This window comes from Aspergillus thermomutatus (assembly GCF_002237265.1).
Source record: "Aspergillus thermomutatus strain HMR AF 39 chromosome Unknown NODE_283, whole genome shotgun sequence".
In the NCBI taxonomy this organism is placed as follows: domain Eukaryota; kingdom Fungi; phylum Ascomycota; class Eurotiomycetes; order Eurotiales; family Aspergillaceae; genus Aspergillus; species Aspergillus thermomutatus.
In genome coordinates, this window is record NW_020798333.1 from 16,496 (window position 1) to 35,229 (window position 18,734).

Below are 18,734 nucleotides of genomic sequence, written 5' to 3' on the forward strand. Positions count from 1 at the left end.
TAGTGGTCTTCCTCATCGAATAAGCCCTGCAAGCGAGCCGCAGCGGTACGCAGGTCAGGGGTCGCCACCCATATCGCTAACCCGGAATGTGTCTGGTAAGCCCCGGAACTGGCCCAGGAGCCCTGTAGCAATCATGAAGCGAGCAGCGCGTTGTACTGACCCAGGCTCGCGAAGCAGACGAGCATAGTCAGTCTCCCGTGGGTGCTGCCAAACCGTGCGAAACCGGAGCCCTGCGTAGGGCGGGCAGGCGATCAGCACATGCCGAGCGTCTTGGCGGCCTAAGCCGCAAGCGCAGCCATCTACCAAAACACGACTAGACTTAGACGCAAAACTACGTTTTCTTAGACTCAAAATTAAACAATTAATAGAACAGCCATTCATTAAGCAGTACTCTATATTTTAAATCATTTTTTCATCTGATTGTGGTGTAGAAGCGTGTTCAAGTTGACGACTTTTTTTCAGTCTGATTTTCTCGGACGCGGGATCAGCCAATCAGAATTCTGCGGATGCCCGTGAAACCAAGCCTTTTATAGAAAAGGCCCTACCCCATCTGGAATAGTTTATGGGAACCAGAACGCATCACCCTTCTGACACTGAACCCCTGAATACATGAACTATTTGTGTTACGTGTTACTTAACTTTAAGAATTACTTCACCCTGAGGCCCTCACACTTGTGGTTATGGTCAATTGCCCTCCGGAATTAGATGAAGACATCACCATACCATCTCATCCTGCAAAACATACAAGGCGTGTAGCGGGCAGGGCCCGCAGAGTGCTCGAGCCCGCCTATCGGGCACTCGCGAGATCATGTACATCACGAACTTTCTCAGTCACGTGACATTGTTTACCGTGCGTGCGTCGATATCTGTTCAGCCGCCGTGTCCTTAGTTAGAAGGCCCTTAGCGAGTTCTTACAGTCCAAACCTATTGTATAGGTTGAATTTGAGAGAATCAGGAAGCGCAAAGTGTCCAATTAGGATGGCTCAGGGGCCAACTATATATAGGCTGACTAAGTCGGGACGCTAAACCTAAACGGGACGGAATCCTGACAGAATTGGCTTCTAGCCCGTGACAATAGAACTTGCTCAACCATACAGCTACATTGGAACACCGGAAACTGACAAATTGTATGGACTGGAACGGAATTGATTACACTGTGTTGTGATATGAAGCTCTGGAAAACATTAAATCAATGACGCGTTCATTAGACTCAATTAGTCATTGATTCAGACGCTAGACGCTGTATATAAAAAGGCTTCAAGTTCCTTATCTAGGAAAATGAGAATCAATGAAGTAATCTTCCTCTGAATAACAACACCTAGAAGTAATGCTAGATTGCATTTTAACCCCCCTTTTCTCTGCGCACTTTCTCTTTAAATGAGAATGTGTGCTTTATCTCGCTTTGCTCGTATATTCTTCATTCATGCCCAAAAAGTTTTTGCCAAAGTAATGTATACATTATTGAAGACCAATCTTAATATGACTTGATGAATCTATGCAGACGAGGAGCACAGCCCGTCAACGACCCTATAAATCTCTCTGACATAGCTTCGGTGTTGTCATTACCCAGAGTGCCGCTACCAGACATGTTGTTCATCACGTAGCCGATAGTCATGCGTCGGTCACGGTCCATGATGATCATTGATCCTCCCCAGCCTCCCCAGAAGCCAATTCGTCCCTCAGGAATCCAGGCACAAGTTTGCGGTGCTGGCAGAGCTACACCAAGACCAAATCGCAGAAAATCAAAGGTGACAATATCCGTTCCCTTAATCTGCTCCGTGAGCATTTTCTCAACGGTACTCGCTGAGATGATTCGTTTGTTCTCATCGAGAATGCCATCCAGAGAGACTATAGACCCAATTCGGGCCAATGCGCGCGCATTGGAAAATCCATTGTTCGCACCGGACACGGTTTTTCTGGAACCCGGAGTCATAGAAGCCTCAGCGGGAAAAGGCGAGCCCGCGATCGCCTTTGCCGTAATACTTTGCGGATCCAGCTCGCTGAACGGGAGCGCTGGAGGTGAGATGACATCCGCTGTGCGTGACCAATGCTCTTCTGGTACTCCGTACTGAAAATCAGCTCCCAAGGGACCTGTGATTTCGTCGGCCACAAACTGTTCAAGCGGCTTGCCAGTTATACGTCGAATGATTTCACCGACAAGGTGACCTTGATTTGTGAGATGGTATCCGCTGCTCTCACCCGGAATCCACCAGGGGGCCTGAGCAGCAAGCTTCTCGGTAGCCTTTTTCGTGTCATATATTTCTTCTAGGGTCATAGGAAGCTCTCATGCGGGGACCCCAGAAGAGTGACTGAGAATGTGAGACACTTTAATATTCTCTTTGCCGTTGGCTCCAAACTCCGGCCAATACGTGGCCACCTTCTCATTCACATCAAGCAAACCACGATCGACAAGAATGAGAGCTGCTAGGTTGGTGACAACCTTGGAGCACGACCAAACCACTGTGATCGTGTCTTTGTGCCAAGGCCGAGTCCGGGCCACATCTGCGTGGCCACATAACACATTTACAGTATATATATGGCCTAGATAGTCACTCGTTTGAGAAGATCAAGACCTTCAATGAATTCTAAGCCTACATATAGATTGCTAGCGTATTCCGATCTCACATCGGTATTGCGGATTTTGACAGTCATGTGGTACCCACATGACCCCCGTGGTTCGCTACATACAGCATGTATCAGAAAACTTATACCACTATACTGAAATAATGTCATGACAGTCACTCTTTCAGGGTAATAGTATTTCAGTATCTCCTATACTTTGACAGCATGTATTTTCTTAGGTCTAGTACCCTGAGATATCAGTAAGTCTGAAAAAAGAAAAATGATGTTCAAACAGAAGACCATTAGCTTCTTCTAGCATTTATGTACCTCGAATTTCACATGCTGAAAATCAACAATGACACATCCCTGCTAGCATTGAAGCCTTTAAGCAGCAAGTTCATTCGTCCTGTGACCGAGAGGACTGGATGGTAGCTGCTCTTCTCAACAAAATCATGTCAATCTTAGCTCCCAAGGTTCCTATGGGTAAGCATTGTTTGGACAATGCATGAATATTAGTGTAACCATACATTGAATGCGCGAGATAGCGGCAAGACCCTACACAAGCCGGCGTTCCCGTTGTGGACAGATGAGGGTTTAGGAGTTCCAGAGCTTCTATAAGGAGCTAAACATGTAGTCGGCAGGCACAGTTACTACCTAACTAATCTCACATGATTATGCACTGCCTCGGCATATATAGATTCATGCTTTCTTTATATGCTTCTGGTGATGTCATGCTTTCAAAGACTAGAAAGAGAAGTTAGCTAAAAGATAAGGCCCTAGTAACTATTACAAGGATTCAATAGTAACAGAGCTCAAGTCAACTCACATTCCCTTTTAGCTTGTTTACTCTCGGCCGTGTCGTGCCACAGCCTTAACAGCCATGTAGCAACCAGTGCATCCCTCAACTCCTGCGGCATAATCCTCATAACAGATAATTTATATCTGTCATCCTCTTTTTCTTCAACAGCCACCTGTCTGCCATTGGAATCGCTCCACCTATAGCAATTGCGACCGACTTTCCAATTTGGGTGGATATCAAACAATAGGAGTTGTTGTGTGCCCTCGTCGAATAATGGCTTATCGGAGGCGGTTTTTTTCGCGCTTAACATCGCTGTAAAGGACGTCCTTTGAAACCGTGCCTCAGAAGTCTCAAGGCGAATATTGCCCACCATCTCAGGCACCACAGAAGTGATGTAATACCTAGCAGGTATATCGGTCCGGTATTGCGCATTTACAGGGTGTGCGAGGTAGAAAAGATGTCGCTTACGCGGTGTGCCAGCAGTGACGCCCTTGATCTCGATCTCGAGCTCAGGTACATCGTGCTCGACTCTTCCGAATGCCACAGACGAGTCCTTGTTCGAGATTGACCTGATGTCACTGTTTAATTGGTAAAGTGGGGTTGAAGTTGCAGCCTCAGCGAGGACAGATTGACCTGACAAAAAGAGGACGGCGGGCTCAAGGATGTCCTTTGAGGGTTTTCCCCCTGTTTTCTCATATGATTCAGAGTCCGAATCCATTGTCTTGGGCATTGAGTTCGGTCCGGATCTCCGATCTCTCAATATTCCTAGCAATCCAGTATGTGATTATCCGACGATGAATGCGCAAGGTAGGTTCAACAATAGATATAGAGAGTAGTAAGTAGTATGGTTTGTGGTTTCAGTTGTCATAGGCCGTAGTAGAGTGTGCCGGGGATAGACCGCCCGAGGTCGGGACCCGGGACCTCACCTGGGTTGCCCAGGTGGGCAATAACATTAGTTACATAAGCAGTCGTTTTGGCCCCGCCCATACCTATTCCGTTATCGTCACGTGGTGTCAGGCTCACCTGCCTTAACAGCCCATGGGTATGAAAGACAATTGTATGAGGCATTTTTTCTCTCTCCTCATATGAGGATTCTCTGCGAGTCACGAGTTAATTACGCCAAGCCGGGGATATTTAATCTCAGCTTTGAGTGGAGCTGTTCGGCGGGTGTGGCTGTGGGCCCCGGGCCCTCGCTAAGCAGATGCAAATGAAGGTTCGACCGCCCCTGGGGCCGCCATCTTAGTACCCGATCCTTTGCCAGGAGGTCCCCAACCCCCCGGGCCCAAAGAATCGGATTATTATTGTATTGTAGGAAGTAATTAAAAATGGCTGGCAGTCTAATAACACCTTAGTTACCTAGTTATTCAAAATATTGGATTCAGATTTTAACCAGAAGCCTGCGTGGCCTACGCGGTTGGAAGACTTCGTATCTACGGTATCTATGGTAGATGATGAGGTTCGTTGTTGTGCCTGTATCGGCTGCTTATTGAATGACTGTGAAGAGTCAAAAACTCGAATGACAGAGCCGGCTCTCTGCCGGCTAGGAGAATCCCTCCTGCCCCTTATATCCCTATTTTGTCATGCTCTAGGAGAGCTGCTGACAACGTTGTCTCGAGAGTCGTGATTGTGCAAAGAAGATGGCTTTAGAGGAGAGGAACGGGTAGGCAAATTCGATTCAAACGACGACGGATGAAGCGGGGGAGGGAGGGGGATGTATCCAAACTATACAGGAGAGAAATTGTCAGTGAAATCAAATCAAGGAGAAGAGGGAAGAAATGATACGTGTTCGGACTCTCGATCTTGGACATCATCCAGCCGCATTTGAGCTAGACTCTTCTTCCCTTTTGCCCGGCGATCTGCGTCTTTATCTGGTAGTAATGACTGCAGGTCGAATGCCTCCTCAAAAAGAATGCCCTGCAAATGCTTAACTCGAGAGACAGCGACGTATCGGATTCCTGGTGCGAAATCCCGCTCCGAAATATCTAGAACAGCTCGAGATACAGTAATTCCCTGAGACTTATGGACTGTGATAGCATATGCTATCATTAAGGGAAACTGTAAGCGCCTGCAGGCAACCATACCGTGTTGGAAATCACGTTGGGCAGGAATGATGGGAACTACTGGCTTCCCATCTAGTATCTGGAACGGCTCGCCGGGATAGTGATCAAAATGAACCAATATGGCATTCGGGGGCTCCTTCCTGGCATCACTCCCTGCTGCCCAGATAATGTCGAGTACTGTGCCAAACGCACCATTGACGAGGCCTGCTTCTGTCCAGAGATTTTATGTGAGCATAACCCTGCAGCCAATAGAGAGCTCTATCTGTTGGGATAGTCCTCCGGCCTCATCTATGGGTCATTCTTCGACGGCGATTGTATCCGGGCCTCCTGCGTTTTCCTTTTTGAAGCGGTCTTGATAATTAACACATATAATGGCATACCAAGGAATTTGGACAAACTGTTTTATGGCTTTCTCGACGACCTATGCACGTCACTATCCGATTCCCACGTTTTGAACGAAAATTATTGACTGGTAGAGTCTTTAAGCAGTTAATGCACTACTGCTGCGGGGAAACCTCATTCATCTTGTAGAGAATGATGCGTTTGCATGGAATCAGAGGTTGAGTGAAAGTATGAGAGGGAAGGTTAGAAGTTCAAGAGTCGTAGCTATTCAGAAACCCTACAAAGAAGCCCTATATTCACGTGTTTTGTGTTTTTGTGGACCAATTGGAGCTCGCAAATTGCTCCGAAAACTGACCAATGAGTGTTGAGCTTTGCCCTTGGGGGATTTTACTATAGGGTTGCTCAGCTTCGCTTCGCAATCAAAATTCAAAACCGCTCATCTCACAGTGAAAAGCACCAAGTCATCAACCAAGATACAACACCAGAACTAGTGAACTACAGAGAATGTGTATGTGTGTTCGTGTTTCGTAACATCCGATTATATGACCATAACAAGGACTTTATTTATGTTACGAGCTAGAAGCCAATTGAACCTATATGATGTGACGATGTCAAGAGTCCCTATGAGCCTCTATGGAATGAATGAATGAATGAATTATTCCTCCGGCTGTGCGCAGCCTAAGACTGCATGTAGCCTCCGAGCTGATTATGCTGAGTCATCTATCTATGCATGTGACATGCCTTTTCTTAGTTCTCATGGTTCAATCGCCCTGCTGCCATAGCAAATTGTATCACTGTTCTAACCACCTCCATGTTCGGTCTCTAATTCTTTTCCTGGTTGAGTTCTTCTCCTGTGGGTTTCTTTCTCCTTGATCGGCCTCCTAATGCGTATGACATGTCCCCGTATCGATTGCCCATTGCCACTCTCATTTCCCCATGGTATGTTTCCTATTGTTTACATTCGAACAGAAAATGCTGTACTGTTTCTTGCCCCTCTGTGCATTCATAGGTTTCATCAGCTGCTTGTCCAATTCGACATAGGTATTAATTCAATTGAGTGTGGCCTATTCGGAGCTGTGCCAAGGTTGATGCTTGTGTCCTGCTGAGCTAATCATACAAGGTCCTAGTATGTCATCCTGGAAGGGACGCATCGATCTCTCTTGTGTACTTACCAAAAGGATTTTGTAGAAACTGCTCCTTTCGTGCCTGATTAAGTGTATTCCACATTTGCCTCCACGCAGTGGATCTTGCGCGTTGGGTAGCCCAAGCTGGTGGATCCGGCTGAGCTCCCTTCTGGGTGGCGTAGTGGCTTGCTACCTTAGCCATTTAAAGTCCTTGGTTCTGTAAATCATTTGCTATCCCATCTGATTGTGAGTTGGATCTCAATCTGCATCATCTGCTTGATTTGTCTTATGATTTGCTGTATGACTTGCTGTCCTCTGTGGGATCCTTGGTTAGTGATACACTGTAGGCTAGATTGGTTAGTTGAATAGATTATGATACCTATGATGTCCGTCAAGGTTGGGGGTCCTTGAAGCAGTTCCCTTGCCAGCTGGAGTGCTTCCAGGATAGCGCCAAGTTTGTCACGGGCTAGAGTGTCCCTTACGGATCTTGTACCACTAGCCTCCCTTACGGTCGCGATGGAACGAAGTGGAATTGCTAAAGAGAGAAAACTAGATACAGGCTGTCGTCGTGCTAAGGTGACACGGCGGCGGACTAACAGGGAACCACGTGACCACAGCCGCATACACAATGCGGTGCGTGTCATGGGGTCAACCCATGACAAAGTTGGGCAATGTGTAGGTCTATGTGATGGTCTGTCTCCACTGTTGTGGAGGTAGATTTCATAATTTGATCCCCGGTCACCACTGCCAGACTAATTCTAATCAGATTATTCCGTGCTGATCCGTAGGTGTAGATCTTGATCTTTGGTCTTTCAAAGGTGGTTTCTGTGTTTTCTGTTCCTTCATGGCATATAACCTTTTGCTAGTCTAACTCCCATGGGGCAGAATGGTATGGTCTGATTGTCTCCATGCGACTTTGTTCAAGCGGCAGTATCCGAGAGAGTGATCCAAATGGTGATCTAGACTGCTGGTTGATGTTCTTTATACACTTGGCTAGTGGGTGAGTGCTTGGTAGGCTGTGGCATCCAATCCAGTGGCGGAAAATCCGCTTCTGAAAACAGATATCTAGGGCCCCAGAGACACTAGGGGTTGGGTGGCTCGCGGTCGCCTGTGGCAAAGCCTTAACAAGCCCGGTCGATTCCATACCATCTTCCACCAGTCGGACCCCGGCTACTTCGTCAGGAACTGAGTGGTGATTTAACCCTTCCCTAATGGCAGAACCCCGACCAAAAAGTTCCGCTGCGAAGCTTTCCCTTCTACATCTCCAGAGTTCGCACCTTAAGCCAGCCGCAAGGGCGCAACATCATGGGTGATACCGCGCCAGGATAGTCCCCTGGGGACCTGAGTACGAATCAGGCACGATGCTTTCCCTCTCTAAGCTAACCGACATGCGCATCCGTCCTCTCGAGCCACCATAGAGTCTCCGCAGGCCTATCTAGGAGGCGTGCTAGCAATACCACACAGCTGCGGTCCAAGTACAAATTAGAAGCATATATGCCGGCGATACCACACAGCTGTGGCCCAGGTACGAACTAGGAGCACACATTCCTAGCACCCTCTGGTCACTCATCTGGCGCTACAGCCCACTGCCTCTAAGAGACAGTTTCCCGTTACTAACTGAGGTCTCCCTCGGCTAGCCGACCATATCTTACAGAAGCCTCCAACAGTAGCATCCTGCCGGCATGCTCCCTATTATATCCAGGCCCCCACTAACCTAGCTCAGTTCTAGCCATATGCTTCATTGCTTAGAGGCGGTGCACTGTGTCTGACAGGCAGATGGGGTCTCCATCAGCAGTTTAGTCACGGTGTAGGCCTTGCCCTTAACACATCCGGCAACTGCTTGCATTATCAGTCTTAACAACTTCCATTACATCCAAGTGAAGCACTTAGGCCTTCTTCCTTCCCTCACCGAAGCACTCTGTGGCATAGACCTGTGATATGCCTTGTAGCCTGCCTCAACCTCAGAGCTGGCTGAACTCAAGGGTGCCCTGTCACTCCGCCAGAACAGCTTCGTGTCGGGTGGTTTTCATATCCCAGTATCCCTCTAGCGATCTAATAGCTTTTTGTCGAAAGAAATCTGGAAATAGTAGTGTTAGATAGATGGTAATGACGCTATTCGCTTTCTTCTCCTGCCCGGCCTCCATGGCCACAGCGAACCAGATCCGGCAGTACTGGATGGGCCGCAACAGCAACTATTGGAATGCGGGCGAGTGCAGCAGCTTCTCTGCGCTCCACCATGCTTCGCGCCACGGTCTCGAGCGGGCGGTTATTCGGCTTCTCGACAGCGGCGCCTACGGCGTCAACGAGCTGACGAGCATGGGCTCTACACCTGTGATCCACGCTGCCGCGGGTGGGCACGTGCTCACGGCCCGAAGCCTACTAGCCCGCGGCGCTAATCCGTATCTGCGCAATTGGTACGGCGATGACAAAGCGGCCATAGTTTGCGAGTTGGTTCGCTGGGGTATGGACCCCAACGGCGACAGCTATCTCGCCTGCGCGCTGGACGGCGACTCAGCCGGCGCCTTCGCGGCCCTCGTTGAGCTCGGCGCTGACATTGCGGCCCAAAGCGCGTTTAAGACCCACGACCATCTCTTTATTACAGCGGCACTTTGGGGCTGCGATGAGATTCTCGCACTGATGCTGAAGCAGGGCTGGGTCGACATTGAGTTAAGAAACGCCGAGGGGCGCACAGCATTGCACTGCGCTGCTGCAGCTGCCAATCTGACGTCAGTGAGAATACTTCTTGGGGCCGGGGCGGATATCGGTGCAATGGATGATGGGGGACGTACAGCTCTGGAATTTGCAGAGGGCAATAAGAGTATAACGCGCCTGTTGCTAGACTCAGGGGCCACGCCTATCCCACAGGGGTTGGATGATTGGACGTTGAGTCATATTAAGGTTAATAATCTGATTAGTTGGAGGTTTTAGGGTTTGATATCTAGTTATATTAGAATATTAATATCTAGTTTAATTAGGTTCTATAAGTATATAAGCTTATGTGGGTGTTGGTAAAGGCGTCTCCAATCAACTATTCGATGCAAGGCGGTGCTGATTCAGGATATGCTTTGGAGTATCCAGCTCACACCAGAATGTCAGCGGATGGCCCGATGAATGATCCATAGACCTTCATGGAGTTGCATTTATCAGGTACCATATGGATTGCCGGAAGCCCTAGGAAAGCTAGGACTCCTCTGCTCTTCGATCCACCGACTTGCTTCTCGTGCTGTGGGTTGTATTATGTGACGTTATCGCTGACGTTGAGAGATCTATCACATCGACCGTCTATCTCTGATTCTTCATGCATCCAGTATCCCTGTATCCCTGTTCATAATTAGTGCGCCACTAGTCCTTACATTCATGGATGTAGCAGATCAAGGACCACCAGAGAAGTAGGAGAGGGTTGGGACTATTGAAGCATCATGGTAGAATTCTGGAGGAAGCTCGTTGTTGGCTTCGCAATAGGGGAGAGTGTATTCCCAGTTTCCTGGGTAGAAAAACAATATACGGACCCACTACTGGCGTGCTTTCAAAACAACCGACATGGGGTTTATAAGCCTGGAGTTCCCCCCTCATAATCATGCTGTCATCCGTCAAGGTATTCAGATGCGCTCATCTGTATTTATCTCAATCCTTTCTATCTCTCCTCTAAACAGCATCTCAGCCACCAAAGGCACAAAGCCAGTGTCTTTGTGACCTTCTGGAAACGTTCCCTGAACAACCTTAGCTACTACAACCATGGCTGACTCCACGCCAAATATATTTGATGACGACAAACAGCTACTCTCCATCTTACGCCCGCACAAGAAATGGAAGCAATTGAGGCAAAGCTGGGTTACGTATCCTTGAAGCCATTGCTTGAGAGCCCCGCAATAAAAAAGTTCGTGGATATAGGCTCCACTGCTACACCGCAGAGCTGACTGGCAGCCTTTCCCAATGTGATGGAACACCAGGCCCAGCCCTTCGAGCTGGCTGATCCAAACCGCGCGGGGCATTAACATTCGATCAAGCCATATCCGGTGGAATCCCCACTATCGAACCTTGGAATATGTTCAACCTGCAACGTGCCGCCGCCGCCGCATAGCTGGTAGACAGAAGCAGTTAGTAAGGAGCTTGCCACAGCGGGGCTGCCCCAAGAACTGGTGGATGAGATCCTTCAGGGTACAGACGGTTGGCTAATGGGAAAGTTGGAAGCGAGGAAACATTGAGAGCAACTGATAAAAGAGCACCACTGGAATAACCTGACACGCCTCGGTGCTATGGCCCACCCTGGGTTCCATTTGTCAGAGTGAACTGCCAACCTGAATACTTCGGACATCATGATCATTGCGCCTGATTGCTTTGCTGACGATTACCTGCATGTCAGACCGCTGAGGTAGACGTCGCTGAATAGCTGAATACGCCAGGACGTGTACCTATGGTGGAGGATTATTGCGTATTGTTCTGGGCTGTCCACTAAGGATATACACTGAGTATAACTGAATGCGTGTGTCAAACTGGGCGTCCGCGCCAGGGACATCAGCTTCGAGCGGTCCCGTGGTGTTTTGATTATGCAGATAAGACTGTAAACTCTCTATTCGGACCCGAGAGGAGCGCATTAATCTCACTAGATCCTAATCTCACAGATGCAGACATGGTCCTAACTACATCCTCCCTTCCTGCTTTGCTAAGCCTGGTACTGTCTCTCCTTTTATCCACCTCATCCACTGTCCAATGGCATTTAATCAGTCCACAATCTTCAAAGTAGCATTCCGACGCGCACTCCAAATCTCGTCACCCGTCTTTAGCGGGTTCGCACCATCCTCCGCAATAACCAGATGCTCGCTGCCATCCTCCGTCTTAATTGTCCTGAGCCGTGCCGCTGGAGTGCTGTAGCCCGGATCAAGCTCAAGCCCACGGCCAGCAATGCTCCTCTTGCCGTCGACGAAGTTGCCAGTCGGGTCCAGGAAGAATTCGCCGCCGTCGTTCGTGCAGGACGGGTTGTCCTCACAGTAGGAACTAGGACTATGATTTAGCAAAGCTTTTGCATGAAGAAGGGGAGGCGGGTTAGAAACGTACGCTCCCTTCCAGTTCTCAATGGTGATGCCAAACTTGTCGCCGTTGTTTATGGTGCCGTAGAAGGCGCTAAGCTGGCCACCCTCGCCTACGGTATTATGCATTAGTGGACTGGACTTGCGGCTGTCCCGGAAAAGAGTGGACATACTGCTGTTCTCCGTCGAATCGACGCACCGCAGGCGTGCTCCCGACCCACCCTCCTGCGTACTAGCAAAAGGGAACTCGTCGCAGGAGTTGCCGAAGCTCGAGTACGACAGGCTAGTGTCGCTGCAGGGGCTTCTGCTGCACCCGGACGCCCGTCTCCGGGGGGCACGATTGGACGTATCCGAGTCGTAGGTAAATTGCTGGCCTGCGCCGCCCCGGCACTGTGCGTAGAAACAGTAGTTCTGGCATGTTCCAAGGGCGTTGGTGCAGTCCCAGTCGAATGTCGCTGCGTTGACGGTCGAGGCCAAGGCCGTAAGGGCAACGGAGACAAATACACGCATGGCTAGGGCTTTGGAGTCATGAGTGGCTTTTTGCTTGATATTAGAAAGTGCCTTTGGTTGAAGATGAGGATAGCCTGCTCAAGGGAGCGGTTTATATACTTTTCTGGCCATTGTCTATGCCTAGGTATGTGAACTGGTGTGTTGTGATCAAGGTGCATACGGCCCCCAAAGTGATCCTTGGAGTTCACGTCGAGAGCTGGCAAGGCATCTTGCATTGCTCTTCCCATACCATGCTTGATGCTCGTGCTGTAAGCACTAGATCTGCGGAGTTTTCGTCATCGCGTGGCATTGCACTTAGACGATAGCCCCCAAGCAGGCTACAGCCGCAGGGAATGAAGCAGACTACCAGTCTATCACAGATACTATAGGCTTGCTGGTCTCTGGGCCTACAGGCTGACTGGACTACGTCCAAGACAACAAGGAAACTACAGCTTGTTTTCCAGTTCGTCTAAGACATACTAGATTGGAACAGGAAGGAGATATGCCGGCAGAGCTCGGCCATTGACTCGTCCAACAGTACATTTGGATGCTCTCAAACACTCTCTCTTTATGGAGAGGCAAGGGGCGCTATTCGGAGCACGTTCTATATTCCAGCCTTAGATAGGAGCGTTATAGGGTTACAGCTGTTCGCTTTGTGGCCCGCCTCCCACACCACCACCCACCAGCCAGGTGCCTTTTGTGCCTTTCCCTTTGTTGGTGCGCTCTTAGCTTGCGTTGGGGGCAGGATTGGCTACCCTCCCGATCTCAGGTACCCTGGACTTCTGCTTGGGATAAAACAGGAAGAGGCAACATGTTGCGTAAGGATATAGCAAAATAGCCGGTTCAGCCAATGACTGTATATAGCATGGCATGAGGTATGTTTTAGCTCGGCCATCAGCCTTATCCTTCGCCCCATAACTGGAACCGCTAATGCAGCTCCATCACGGCCCAAGGCTGTGTGATTATCGATCGGCAGGCAACAACCGGTTTGTTCAAGTGACGTAGGCTGACAGTGTCTTACCACCCCCGCAGCACCTCCAAGTCATTCCACCTAGCACCTCCATCCTCCCTCCCAACTCTAGAATCAACAACAGACATCACAAGGTGCAAGTCACTCACAATGAGCCTTATTCCCATCATCTGCACCCATGAGGTGTCACCTACTGTGCAGAACCCTCTCAGACCCTGGGTGGAAGCTCATCTTAACTGACAGTGATAGGTTATCACATCTGTCCTATCGACAGCATACGAGGCTTCAAGCAAAATCGATTCGCCTCCGAGCCTTATCCTTGTTATGACAGCCAACGCGGCCGAACTCCAGAAGTACACAAAAGACTCTGTCACCAAGCCGCCGGTTGAGTCCCTCCAGTATCCTTTCCTTGGCTGGGACATAGGCAAGATCGCCCAGTTCCTACAGGAGAACGCATCGAAGACTGTAGTAGATCATACTACGTTTCTTGTCGCCGATGAGAAAACAACCTCGGATGAGGATACCCTGCTCCTTGTTTACAATATTGAAGATTCGCAGGAGAGTATACGGCTGTCTGCTGGCTATGCCAACAGTCAGGCGGTGTCGGTCTCGGTTGCAACCACGGATGTGGGCGAGTTGCGGAGCCTGGCGGATGATGATGGGGTGTACAGAGGGGGTCCGCAACGCCCGCCGCCAAAAAAGGGTGGGAAGGCGCCCAGGAAGCAGCTGTAAATATGAAGTGAACAATACTGCTATAGCTGCAGAAGGACTCAGGCTAGCTATGGATCAATGTAACCGCCCAACAACTGTGGCGGATTCACCACCGACCACAGCCCCGAGACTCAATTACCTATTAACAGGGACCATATCAGCCATTCCATAACATCATCACCACTAGTAATAGTGCCAGGTGATGGCCCATCTCTTACTCCAGTTAATTTCCAAGTCTCTGTTATTGTCTAAAACCAGTCTGTGAACTCAACAATTGACATTTAAGGGGATCTGACCGTGGCAGCACTATTATCCAAGAGGTCACTTGCAGGAAAATGTGGCTAGTGGCTTGAAGACCATGCAACAGTTGGGCAATATAGCCAAGAGTAACTTGTGAACTCTTGCTATAAGAATGGTGTAGATTCTGCTGACTTTTTTGAATCTCACGCGTCGCTATCTATTTACTTTCCAATTATGTATGATGTATTCCGTTAAGACTATGAATACTGGGTGATATCATACTTCTCTACTGGCGGTCTGCTGTTAAGCTCTCTATTATTTTTACTCAGAGTAAAAAAAATTTTATAATATTACTAGTTTAGGCGTTAATACTTACCATGATTTTCCCCTATGGCGTATTTCCTGTAGCCCATTTTCACAACTTAGTGCAGCACTTGGCCTGTCACAATCCATATCATCTCCCTGTTCCCCTAATCCATGTTTTTAAAAAGACAGCCCATGATAACCAGTCAGGACTGTTCTAGGGACCAGGGTTGGCATTGCTGTCTGCTTCCATTTCCATGAAAGTGATTCATTCCTTTTGTCAAAGCAGTTCGCTGTAACTAGTGACTAGCCCAAATCTACTTCGTCTACAAAAGATCTTTAAAAAAATGAAAAGCATATATTATTCGATAAAGTCATCAAGAATCAGCTCAGTTCCACTACTAACAAATTCCCAGTATCCAGACCATCTTCAATCAAAAAAGTCAACTGCAATGTCCAGAACCACATGGTTCGGGGTTCTCATGCTTTTAAGTGTGACAACCTTTTGATTAGGCCACTTGACGATAAGTGGGGCAGTCTCAATAAAAGTCCCACCTAGGTCCGGGGCGTTGACCTGCACAACAGCAAACATAATACCAACGACGAGCCCTGAGGCAAAACTCAAACTTGCGAGGAGCCACTCCCACCATTCAGCGGTAGTTGACTTCCCCTTGTCTTCATTGACCTGGACCAGGGTGATGTTCTCCTTGTCATCGACCTGGAACTGCTGCCAGCTCTTATCCCATGCATCCACGCGGAAGTTGAGGAAAGTCACATCCGCCTTCACATCAAGATAGAAGCACAGCGCCTGTGCCTGGGTATCGATGCAACCCGTCATTGTGGAGACCCACGGGTCATGATCCTTATCAAGGCCAATGTCCTGGGTATTTTGCACCTGGTAGAGGTCAGGCACGGTGAGCTTTGTGATCGCAATCTGGTTGGGCACATCCTCAGGATGCTTGGCTTGACTCTTCATGTTCTCAATCATGGGAGGCATGACAAAGTACTGTAAGAACGGTTTGTTCGAGACAAGGACCATGAAGTCCTGGTCAGAGGCCAGGAGCGGGGTTGAAGTAGGTTTCTCCCTTTCCTTGAGAAACTGTCTGCATCAACACCAGAAGGTTGCTGCGGCCCGGGTTCGTGGTGTCTTGAACAAAGGAAAAGTCAGCCACATAAGGGATCAATGACTTGTATTGTTGGACGTCCTCGTTGGATAGCGAGAAGGAGGCGAGCTTGTACTCTTTGCCGTTCTTAAGGCTTTGTTTCACAACCGTTTTCAGCACTTGTATCAACGCGGCCAGTTCTGCCGCGGGGATGTCGAGTGTAATATCAATAAGAGCTTTCTCACTCTCAAAGTTGATGATCAGATCGCATTAAGTCTGCGTTGGGTCCGGGTGCGGTTCCAACTTGTTCTCAATCTGCATAAGATCTGTTGTCACAACTACCTGCTCTCCATCAGGTATGGTAATTGGCGTGTTGTTCAACAGAATGGTGCCTTTTATTGGCAACAGTATATCAACTTGACGGCCTGAGCCGTCCTTCACTCTAATCTGCAGCGCTTTAAGAACGACGTCGACATGAGCTACTATTTACAGGCCCAAGAACTCCAAAGGTATATCCATCCGGACAGGCATGGCGGGTAACTTTGTAAGCTGTGCATTGAGTCCATCCTGAGAGGCGGCTGCGATTAGATCCCAGCCGTTACTGGTGGTTACTGTTTGAGACATTCTTCGCGACTGGAAGTTATAAAGTTGTGTTTGCTAGAGCAAAAGAAGAAGAGTTATGGTCACAGCAATGCTTAGGCGATGGAGGAGGGCTGTTTAAGTATAATTGCCCACTCAGTGCCGCCATGGTGATGTGCATAAATCAGTTATTAGTAAAATGGGATTTTACATTTTTTCTGCCAGCAATAAGCACCCAACTGTTTTTAGATTTTAATTTCTTGTTAAGGGCTACAGCGGACCATAATACCACCGTACGCAGCCAACACTGATAGTGCGGAGGGTTAGACCTACTAAATCGCATGATACACTGTAGATATCTCCGTAATCGGCTGAGTATTCCGCAGTTCAGCGATTAGTTCTCCTTGCTTAAGCAATATACGGTTATCTTGCTCCCTTCACGCTGATCTTACCAGTTGACCTCAGACCTTAATGGCCGACCTTACATTTCTCTTCCCTTAGGCATATGCGATATATGCCTATTACTTAATATGCTTATAGAAAATTAATATTTTTGTATGAAATATATGGTAATTATCATTATACTAGTCTGTATCTGGAATATCGATTTGATATCTAGGGACAGGAAGGTTAAACATTTATTTTTAAAGTATGGTGGTCAGGCTGGTTTTCCATTACATAATACCCGCTTCAATCCATACTCAGTATGGATTAGTATGGAAGGTTCCATACTAATACCTAATCCATACCCGTCCATATTGCTTGGCGTTATGACCTCCATACTTATCTGCATGTTTGAAGCAAAAAAAAAAAAAAACCTCTCCGCGCCCGCGGAATGACTACTTGAAAAACTGGTCGAGGCAATGTGAGAAACCTTTCAACATCTTTGTTGAAAGGTGCCTGGGGGCTTTTCCAAGAAGAAATACTGAGGTGTGCGGAATTTAGAGGTGTTGTGGTTGGATTATTGACGAGGTGCGTGAAAAAGGGGCTCTCCCAGTTTCACGCGTCGGTCCCCTTCTACCAGCGAAGAGCAACACTCGGCGCATAGCCGATCTGGACGCTGTAGGTTAAGATACCAGTGAGAGTAGGTCCAAGATCGCCAGGATAGTAACAAAGGAGATTGCGCCATCTTTGTGCATGTAGTGGCGAAGGAGAAGGCTGTAGTTTTGAGAGTTCTGGGTTGAAAACTGGGAATGGGATAGCTGTATTGGGCCTCGCTGGTTGGCCCGAAGGCATTACGGTTGGCGGTAAGAAGTAGGAGGCTGCTCTGGTGTTTTCTCTCCTTACTATACTGCTTACTTGCTATTTTTTCTTGCGGCAAGATGAGGCACCATGCTTGCTTAACCCGCATATGGTACATTCATGGCGCCTCTTGCAGCCGTCCCAGAGGCACCCTGTCGTGTTGAACTTATCGCAAGTCTCTGTATCATTATTCGAGGATCTGGTAGACCTTGTATTGCGAGTTCGGGCTGCTGAAGGCTGTGGTGGTGACTTAGCTGGTAGAGTGAGGTTGTGGCGAAGATATTTCTCGCGAAACTGGGCAGTGACTAGGTAACTGTCCGTGGACAGCTCTCCCTTATCCAGTATATATTGGTGGAAGTTGAGAGCCAGCGGGAGTACTGCTTCCGGCCACTGATAGGTCTGAGCGACGTCCAGGATCTGTCTCATAAACATGAGCAAGTTGGGGACGGCCTTAGGGTGCTTGTCGCCAAAGAGGTATCCTATGACTGCCAAGTAGGTAAGGAAGCAGTTGGTCCATATTTGGGGGTTAGGACCCCAGTCCTTAAGTGATGATGCTGCCTTCTTGAAGCCTACTGTGCCTCCTGACTCGGTCATCTTTCTTTGAAGCGTATGAGTTCGGTCGCCTTCAACTTTCTCTTGAAGACACGGGTAAGAAGGGCGGCAGAGACACCCGGGAACATGTTGATGAGTGGTTTTACCTCAGGGGGTGGCTCACGGTTCTCCTCCTGATTATCCTCGTCGACTCGCAGGTCCACACGAGGCCTCCTGCGGCGGAGGTCAATTTCGGCTTCATCCATCTCAAGACGCCTGGTCCTGTCCCTTTGTATCTGTTCTAGCCAACTGGCGCGGTCCGCTGCGCTCATGGTCTCCCAGATATGGGCCGGGGGCCATGCTGAGTCCTGGGGGACAGGCGTAACGGTGCTGGACTGGCTGAAGGACGTCATCTTGAAGGGAGAGAATAAAAAATCGAGTCTTGACTGCGTGAGAGATGACGAGCAACTTGCGGAGGCGAGCGGCTGACTCTCGTGAGGCAGTTGCAGGAGGGAGGAACCCCGCGTGTGTGTGTGTGTGTGTATATTTTACGGCCGTGGCTCGTGACTTGCACGTTTTCCACTATCCCTGATCAGGGCAAAGGCCGCCAGGGGGTGAGCCCTGGGTGTCTCTAACTATTGCTAGTTCTATG

At 48.8% G+C, this 18,734-nt stretch overlaps 6 protein-coding genes across 6 annotated transcripts; 2 read left to right on the forward strand and 4 right to left on the reverse strand.

Moving 5' to 3' along the window:
* Positions 1-54: 54 nt before the first annotated feature.
* Positions 55-4,091, reverse strand: CDV56_102589 (serine hydrolase domain-containing protein; the record flags this gene model as incomplete). The annotated part of the gene is made up of 3 exons (XM_026756208.1): positions 55-331; positions 1,545-2,265; positions 3,830-4,091. 3 exons carry the CDS (start codon positions 4,089-4,091, stop codon positions 55-57), a joined length of 1,260 nt encoding a protein of 419 aa, XP_026610725.1.
* A 4,938-nt stretch (positions 4,092-9,029) lies between these two features.
* Positions 9,030-9,815, forward strand: CDV56_103623 (ankyrin repeat domain-containing protein; the record flags this gene model as incomplete). The annotated part of the gene is made up of 1 exon (XM_026757242.1): positions 9,030-9,815. The coding sequence occupies one exon, from the start codon at positions 9,030-9,032 to the stop codon at positions 9,813-9,815; it is 786 nt and encodes a 261-aa protein (XP_026610726.1).
* Positions 9,816-11,608: 1,793 nt separating this feature from the next.
* CDV56_103879 (uncharacterized protein) lies at positions 11,609-12,424 on the reverse strand (the record flags this gene model as incomplete). Its single annotated transcript, XM_026757498.1, has 3 exons — positions 11,609-11,882; positions 11,943-12,027; positions 12,088-12,424. The coding sequence occupies 3 exons, from the start codon at positions 12,422-12,424 to the stop codon at positions 11,609-11,611; spliced, it is 696 nt and encodes a 231-aa protein (XP_026610727.1).
* Positions 12,425-13,523: 1,099 nt separating this feature from the next.
* On the forward strand, positions 13,524-14,105 carry CDV56_104071 (uncharacterized protein; the record flags this gene model as incomplete). Its single annotated transcript, XM_026757690.1, has 2 exons — positions 13,524-13,556; positions 13,623-14,105. The coding sequence occupies 2 exons, from the start codon at positions 13,524-13,526 to the stop codon at positions 14,103-14,105; spliced, it is 516 nt and encodes a 171-aa protein (XP_026610728.1).
* Positions 14,106-15,057: 952 nt separating this feature from the next.
* On the reverse strand, positions 15,058-16,354 carry CDV56_104226 (uncharacterized protein; the record flags this gene model as incomplete). Its single annotated transcript, XM_026757845.1, has 3 exons — positions 15,058-15,672; positions 15,728-15,974; positions 16,221-16,354. The coding sequence occupies 3 exons, from the start codon at positions 16,352-16,354 to the stop codon at positions 15,058-15,060; spliced, it is 996 nt and encodes a 331-aa protein (XP_026610729.1).
* A 1,787-nt stretch (positions 16,355-18,141) lies between these two features.
* CDV56_104526 (uncharacterized protein) lies at positions 18,142-18,495 on the reverse strand (the record flags this gene model as incomplete). The annotated part of the gene is made up of 1 exon (XM_026758145.1): positions 18,142-18,495. One exon carries the CDS (start codon positions 18,493-18,495, stop codon positions 18,142-18,144), a length of 354 nt encoding a protein of 117 aa, XP_026610730.1.
* Positions 18,496-18,734: the final 239 nt, after the last annotated feature.